Here is a 7,905-nt window from a genome sequence, read left to right as displayed (position 1 = left end):
TTTTGATGTTAAATCTGTCTTTATTAGAATCTACTTGTAAAATTGCAACTTAAACAAGATAAACAGAAGTTAACAGTGTTAAGTTTATAACTGTGTGTAAATATAACTCCCAAACTATTGAGCTTGGGGGAAACAAGGCTTGGAGTCTTGAGATGGTAAAGTATGAAAGTTCAGTTCAACTACAGAATAGGCGATGAGAGAGAGAGATTTATAATCCAGGGTAAATGGCGAGAGAAGGCAAATATGTAGAATTGCACAGGTTCCACGGTGGTAAAACGAGAGAACAGCCGCTGTAGATTTTGTCCGTCATCATTCCAAATCTACATACAAATTATCACCAAAAGTGACTTGTCACAAAGGCTATCGTCTTCAAGTGAACTACCACATCACAGCCAGGCAAGGGTTAACACATCAGTTGTCTTCACAGGATGACCCAAATCCGATCCACTCCTATGGATCAAACGAGGTGACAACCACACATTCGATGTACGGTGAATCGGTAATTAACCCACCCTTGTGGGCAGTGGAAAGTTCCAAACAGTGACCCTTGGCCACTAGTTCCCTGGTTTCGATCCTTCCATTTTTCCTCCTTTGTCTCCGTCTGACTCCAAGTGTCTGTGTCCTCGGTTAAAACTAAACAAGCTGCGAGCGATGTAAACAAGCTGCAAGCCAGACTGATTCACCTTCCTAATCTCTCTCTCTCTTAAAAATGACAGTCCACAGCAAACAAAAGCTAGGGATTCATAACAACGGCCAGTCCCCACTGTGAACTTACTGGTGTGCCAGTAGTTAGGATGACTGAGTGAATCCCTTCCCACAGTCTAAGCTGGTGAACGGCTTCTCCCAGTGTGAAGTCGCTGATGTCTCTGTAGGGTGGAGGACTGAGTGTATCCCTTCCCACAGACTGAGCAGGTGAACGGCTTCTCCCCGGTGTGAACTCGCTGATGATTCTGAAGGTGGGATGACTGAGTGAATCCCTTCCCACAGACTGAGCAGGTGAACGGCTTCTCCCCAGTGTGAACTCGCTGATGCACCTTCAGTTTAGATGAGCAAGTGAATTCCTTGCCGCACCGTGAGCAGGTGAACGGCCTCTCTCCTGCGTGAAATCGCTGGTGCACCAGCAGGTTGGGCGACTGAGTGAATCCTGTCCCACGTTCTGTGCAGGTGGACGGCTTCTCCCCGGCGTGAACTCGCTGATGTCTCCGTAGGTAGGATGACAGTGTGAATCCCTTCCCACAGACTGAGCAGGTGAACGGCTTCTCCCCAGTGTGAACTCGCTGATGCACCTTCAGTTTAGATGAGGTAGTGAATCCCTTCCCACACTGTGAGCAGGTGAACGGCTTCTCCCCGGTGTGAACTCGCTGGTGGACCAGTAGGTTGGATGACTGAGTGAATCCCTTCCCACATTCTGAGCAGGTGAACGGCCTCTCCCCAGTGTGAACTCGCTGATGACTCAGTAATGTGGATGACTCAGTGAATCCTTTCCCACAAACTGAGCAGGTGAATGGCTTCTCCCCAGTGTGAACTGACTGGTGTGCTAGTAGTTGGGATGACCGAGTGAATCTCTTCCCACAGTCCGAGCAGGTGAACGGCTTCTCCCCAGTGTGAACTCGCTGGTGACTCTGTAGGTGGGATGACTGAGTGAATCCCTTCCCACAGACTGAGCAGGTGAATGGCCTCTCCCCAGTGTGAACTCGCTGGTGTCTCTGTAGGTTGGATGACTCAGTGAATCTCTTCCCACATTCTGCACAGGTGAACGGCTTCTCCCCGGTGTGAAATCGCTGATGACTCTGCAGTCTGGATGACTCAGTGAATCTCTTCCCACAGACTGGGCAGGTGAACGGCCTCTCCCCAGTGTGATCTCGCTGGTGTACCAGTAGGTAAGATGACTCAGTGAATCTCCTCCCACAGACCGAGCAGATGAACGGCTTCTCCCCGGTGTGAACACGCTGGTGTCTCTGTAGGTTGGATGACTCAGTGTATCCCTTCCCACAGACTGAGCAGGTGAACGGCTTCTCCCCGGTGTGAACTCGCTGATGACTCTGTAGTCTGGATGACTGAGTGAATCCCTTCCCACAGACTGAGCAGGTGAACGGCTTCTCCCCGGTGTGAACTCGCTGATGTACCAGCAGGTTGGATGACGCAGTGAATCTCTTCCCACAGACTGAGCAGGTGAACGGCCTCTCCCTCGTGTGAACTCGCTGATGACTCAGTAGGTGGGATGACTGAGTGAAACCCTTCCCGCAGACTGAGCAGGTGAATGGCAGCCCCCTGGTGTGAACACGCTGGTGTGCCATTAGGTCAGATGACCGAGAGAATCCCTTCCCCGAAATTCAGCAGATGACCAGCCTCTGCCCAGTGTGATCTGACTGGTGTGTCCACGGGTGGGATGCCCGACAGAATCCTTTCTCACACACAGAACAGGTGAATGGCCTTGCCCATTGTGAACTTGCTGATGTACCTTCAATTGAGATAACAGAGTGAAACCATTCTGAGCAGGTGAACGGCCTTTCTCCTGTGTAAAATGACGGGCTTGCTAGTTGGTCAGATGACCGAGTGAATCCCACCCCACAGTCTGAGCAGGAAGGATGGTCGATGGAATCTCTCGCTCCACTTCTTAAATATCTGGACAGAGACAGCAAAACTGGCGTGTCGTGTTTGAGATTCCTGGAGACAAATTCCTTCTCGTTTTTAACCTGTGAAAAGATTTACAAAATCCATCAATGGGTGTAGGACAACATTTCAGATGAGATTACTTGAGTTGCTAAGGTTTGATTTGGTATCACACGGTTACAGTGAGGTTAAACCCAATTTGGAAGATAAATCATCTCCTGACTGGGCAGAGTGCTGGTATCTGGAATGACCATCAATTCCCATAAGCGTTTCAAGTTCCAACTCAAAGTGCAGGGGTACAAGCTGCAGCTCGATGCACTTCTTGTAGGGGAGGGCATCAGGGACACTACAGGTCTCCCCATCTTCCCTCCAATATTCCCTCTGATTTGTAATAACCAGTGTGCACATACATCTTGCACTGTGCATTTCTTACCCAGTGACAAGATGTGCACAGTGAATTTTATACAGAGAGGTATTCATTTTCACAGCTAGCAAATCACTGTCAATAGGAACTTTGATCTCCTCTGGGTTCGATCCACTTCATCTGCACTCTCACACAACCTATGTAGCAGGCCTGTAATGGGTCATGAAGGATTTTCTCACCAAAGCTTTTGCACGTTGTCCATATGTGGTTTGCTTGCTGAGTTACACTTTAAAAAGTCAGATTTCCAAATATCACTCCACTTCTTCCCACTTGCAAATTCCCCAGCAACTCTTGCAACACCAGAATACACAGAGGTAACACCAGTTTCTGGACTCTACATAAATATTCCCCCTGAACCCTCCCCCAATGACTGACGGTGGTGAACTCTGTGATGGCAATGCAAAGGGAAGGGCAGCAGTCTGGAGTCTGGCACATTTGTGACGTGAAAGCTGCTTGTTGCCCAGGGCAAAGGTGTTTGATATCAGTATGTACACAGAGAGAATGGGACAAAACATGTCCTCACGTGTAGAAAAGTCCAGAGCAAATCCAAGCAGCACACACAAAATGCAGGAGGAACTCAGCAGGCCCCTCCGGCATTTCGTGTGTGCTGCTTGGATTTCAAACATCTGTAGGGTTCCTCTTCTTTGTGATTGGACGTAGAACAAAGGTAATTTTAACAGCTGGTGATGGGAAAGATGTTGTTCCCAATCCCCTGCGTTTGGATCGCTGGAGCTCAGCTCTGTCCGAGAGATCCCATCGGTTCCCATTCCCTCATCGGCCGGGAGCTCCCCGGGGGCCCGAGTACGGATCGTGGGGCTGAGAGAGAGGGGCGAGAGCAGGACCGTCCCGGGATGGCCGGCCACGGTGTCCGGATTTCACGGGAATTCTCCTGGAGACGATGTTTAAGATAAAAACAGGGAGAAATCGCTCTTACCTGCAGCCGACATTTCCAAGGCCTTCGGTGTACTGCGCGCATGCGTGCTACTCGTCATCAGCCTGACGCCTGCGCGTTTCATCTGTGCTTCACCGCCGGCGAAATTTCTAACGCAGGGCCTTATGGGTAATCTCGCTGCCATTAAGGACTTCTGAAAGCACCGGTTCAATGTCCCTACCTCGTTGTTTTTCGTGTTTGTATATAAAAATCTGCAGCTGTTTTAAGGCAGAAAGAGGCTCCCATAAACAATATACTCAATATCAACGTGTATCTAATGCCAAAGTAAAATGTAGATATAAAACACAGGAGATTCAGCAGTTGTTGGAAATACACACACACACACACACACACACACACACACACACACACAATGCTGGAAGAACTCTGCAGTTCAGGCAGTAAATAAGCAGAGGAGTACACAGCCTAGGCATGCTGAAGGGTCTCGGTCTAAACTTTGTCTTTTTATTCCCCTTCACAATTGCTGCCTGACTGTTGATTTCCACCAGTATTTTGCAGAAATTAACCACCTTTTTTTTTCGGTCAACCAGTTTCCAAATGTTTCTGATCTTTCTTTTGTAGCCACATCCTGCTGGTCTGATTCCTCCTCCTCCTCTTCGTAAACTCTAGACCCCATCTCTCTCTGGAGCCCCAAAGCCTGACTCAGGCTGGCAACTCTTTGGTGTCTGACTCTGCTCCATCGAAGATTCACTTGCTAGTCTGCTGTCAGGCTTATTATGAGTGTCGCTTTAGTGCCTGAGTGAGGCGGGTCTGTGACGTGGAGGGAGGGAGGGAGGGAGGGAGGGAGGGAGAGAGAGAGAGAGAGAGAGAGAGAGAGAGAGGAGAGGCAGAGAGAGAGAGTGAGAGAGTGAGAGAGAGAGAGAGAGAGAGAGAGAGAGAGGAGAGAGAGAGAGGGGGAGAGAGAGGGAGAGAGAGAGAGGAGAGAGAGAGGGGGAGAGAGAGAGAGAGAGGGAGAGAGAGAGGGGAGAGAGAGAGAGAGAGAGAGAGAGAGAGAGAGAGAGAGAGAGAGAGAGAGAGAGAGAGAGAAGTTGTTGGAAGTTCAGCTTGTCACTTCTACAGGTTGCAGATCTTCCATGCCCAAATTTTGGGTTGATCATCGGCACGCAGTGCACAACGGAAGTGTGACTGTCACTTCGTACAATCCATATGTGTGGATTTGCTGGAGTATCCTGTGATATCACTTTTGTTGGCCCTTACGTGGAATCGGGGTGTTCTGTGGTAACCACTTGAAGACGATATTCCTGTCACTGTCACCTGGGGATATTTCGAAGTGGATTTCGGAACGAACCGACGGATAAGGTATTCGGCGACTGTTATTCGTTTATCCAGCGTGGAATGTGTGTGGAATTCTTTGCAATTGCCTTCTCTCTACATGTTCGTGTGGCTTTACAAATCTCTCCTCTTACCCACTTATTCCGTGGATTACTGAACTTTTCTACTTTACCATTTAAGACTTCAAGCATTGTTTCCCAAGCTTGATAGTTTGGGAGCTATATATACGCATAACACTGTTACATTCTGTTTATTTCGTTTAATCTTTTATATTTGGAGTAGATACTAATGAAGATAGTGGTTTTCACATCGAAACCAGACTCCATTAGTGATCTATTGCTGCTGGTACGTAACAATTGCAACAACCCGGCTGTCTGAGGCACAGTCCTTTAAAATTGGTGAAAATGACCCAAAACTTTGAAAAGAGCAGGGACGAAGGAGTTTAACCAACTTCGTCCGGAGACCTGAACAACGTCACAACCACAGTGAGCTCATCGTCTTGTTCAGCCCGGAGAAAATCATGCAGGGAATTCATGCAGGTGTATAAGATGATGAGAGGCATTGGTCGTTTGGATAGCCAGGGGCTTTTTCCCAGGGCAGAAACGGCTAACACGAGGGCGAATCGGTTTAAGCTGCTTGGAAGTAGGTACAGAGGAGATGTCAGAACTACGTTTTTTTTAAGCAAAGAGTGGTGCATGTGTGGAATGCATTGCCAGTGATAGTGGTAGAAGCGGATACAATAGAGTCTTTTAAGAGACTCTTAGATAGGTACAAGCAGCTTAGGAAAATAGATGGCTATGCAGTAGGGTAATTCTAAGCATTTTCTAGAGTAGGTTACATGGTCGGCAACCTGTTATCTCAGGGAGAGTGGGAGGGGAACGGCAGGATAGATTTTGATATACTGATATGAAAAAGAAATATGGGCAGCGACTAGATGGGCCGAGTGGCCTCCCTAGTTTGCTTCATGAGTCTGGTAGAGACAGTAAGTACCTGAGACACGGGATTTCATACAGAATTGATTTATCTTTCACAGATCCACAATATTAAACACCAGTCTAGCTTAAGGCTAACATCAGCAGAACCGACTCCTCCAATGCTCAGTGACCAGGGTTCAGTCCTGGGTGCGATGAGCAGCCGCAAGAACTGCAGAATCTGACAGTAACAGTCCCTCATGAACCTGCAGCTGCCTTCAGTCACCGAGATGGTTGAACATTTAACACAGGACTCCGCCTCCCGCTCACAGACATGTAAGACACAGTCGATTTCTGTCCGCCTTTAATCTCTCCCTTTTCCGACTTAATCTTTGAAATTTCAACCTTATTCACTGGGATCTGTAGAGCAACAGTTATGATTACGGCCCCCGAGAGAAACAGAGGATTCAGGCGCTGCGTTATTTCCATTGGTGCGAAGCGATGTCAATTACTTGTTACACCCAATAGTAGAGGCGAAAATGCCGAGAGGTCGTCTCCCCCGCTTCCTCAGCGGGATAAACCTCAAAGTAAATGTCCCGCTTTTTGATTTCTTTCCATTTCCCTTCGAGGGAAGTTGGGGGCGCTTCTGAAGCGTCCCCTGCGGCCGGAGTCTGATGTATCGCCGAGAGGTAGGAGGAGAGCACTTGGCGAATCGGCTTGTTGCCCACTCCCCGGGGACGGAGGGAATGAACCCGGCAGGGGAAGGAGGGGGGAGGGGGGCATTCTATTGGAAAGATGGAGTGGTGGCGAGCAGAGGGATTTACCACACCGGGGATCAAACCGGCAGTCCATTGACCTACAAGTGGGGCCAATGGTCGGAGCAAAGTTGGGGGGGGGGCGAATGGACAAGTGAATGACAGGTCGGTTTGGAGGGGCCGAGTGGCCTTGGTCTGTTCCGGTAGTCGGTCTGTTTAAAGACCCTTCCTGGGGCCTGTAAGAAGTCCCAGTGGGTGTTGCAGGGACCAATGCTTGGAACCCGGTTGTTCCCAAACTGTTTCCACTATTTGACGATGAGACCAAATACAACATTTCCAAATCAGATATTGACACAAAATGCATGTTCATAGAGACCGTACAGCACAATTCAGGCACTTCAGCCTACAATGCTGTGCCGGACATGTCCTCCTTACCTTAGAAATTACCTAGGGTTACCCATAGCCCCCTATCTTTCTGAGCTCCATGTACCCGTCCAGGAGTCTCTTAAAACACCCTATCGTTTCCACCTCCAACACCACCGCTGGCAGCCCATTCCATGCACTCACCACTCTCTATGTAAAAAAAATAACTTACCGTCTCATGTTAGCCATTCCAGCCCTGGGAAAAAGCCTCCGACTATCCACACGATCAGTGCTTCTCATCACCTGATACACCTCTATCAGGTCGCCTCTCATCCTCCGTCGCTCCGAGGAGAAAAGGCTGAGTTCACTCAACCTATTCTCATAACACTTGCTCTCCAATCCAGGCAACATCCTTGTAAATCTCCTCTGCACCCTTTCTATGATTTCCGCATTTTTCCTGTAGTGAGGTGACCAGAACTGAGCACAGTACTCCAAGTGCGGTCTGACCAGGGTCCTATATAGATGCAACATTAACTCTCAGTTCTTAATCTCAATCCCACGATTGATGAAGGCCAATGCACAGTAAGCCTTCTTAACCACAGAGTCAACCTGCAC

At 48.7% G+C, this 7,905-nt stretch overlaps 1 protein-coding gene across 1 annotated transcript; it reads right to left on the bottom strand.

Moving 5' to 3' along the window:
• LOC132387084 (zinc finger protein 229-like) lies at positions 1–4,018 on the bottom strand. The gene is made up of 2 exons (XM_059959438.1): positions 3,972–4,018; positions 1–2,696 (listed from the first exon to the last, which is right to left on the bottom strand). Exon 2 carries the CDS (start codon positions 2,295–2,297, stop codon positions 822–824), a length of 1,476 nt encoding a protein of 491 aa, XP_059815421.1. The 5' UTR covers positions 2,298–2,696; positions 3,972–4,018; the 3' UTR covers positions 1–821.
• Between the last annotated feature and the right edge of the window lie 3,887 nt (positions 4,019–7,905).

This window comes from Hypanus sabinus, unplaced genomic scaffold (genome assembly GCF_030144855.1).
Source record: "Hypanus sabinus isolate sHypSab1 unplaced genomic scaffold, sHypSab1.hap1 scaffold_151, whole genome shotgun sequence".
NCBI lineage: Eukaryota > Metazoa > Chordata > Chondrichthyes > Myliobatiformes > Dasyatidae > Hypanus > Hypanus sabinus.
Note: the sequence above shows the minus strand (reverse complement) of the source record. Positions and strands in the feature narration are given on the sequence as shown.

What these genes read in the sequence shown, in the direction of transcription:
- LOC132387084 (XM_059959438.1), bottom strand. Translation starts at nt 2,297, where the DNA reads ATGGCACACCAGCGTGTTCACACCAGGGGGCTGCCATTCACCTGCTCA.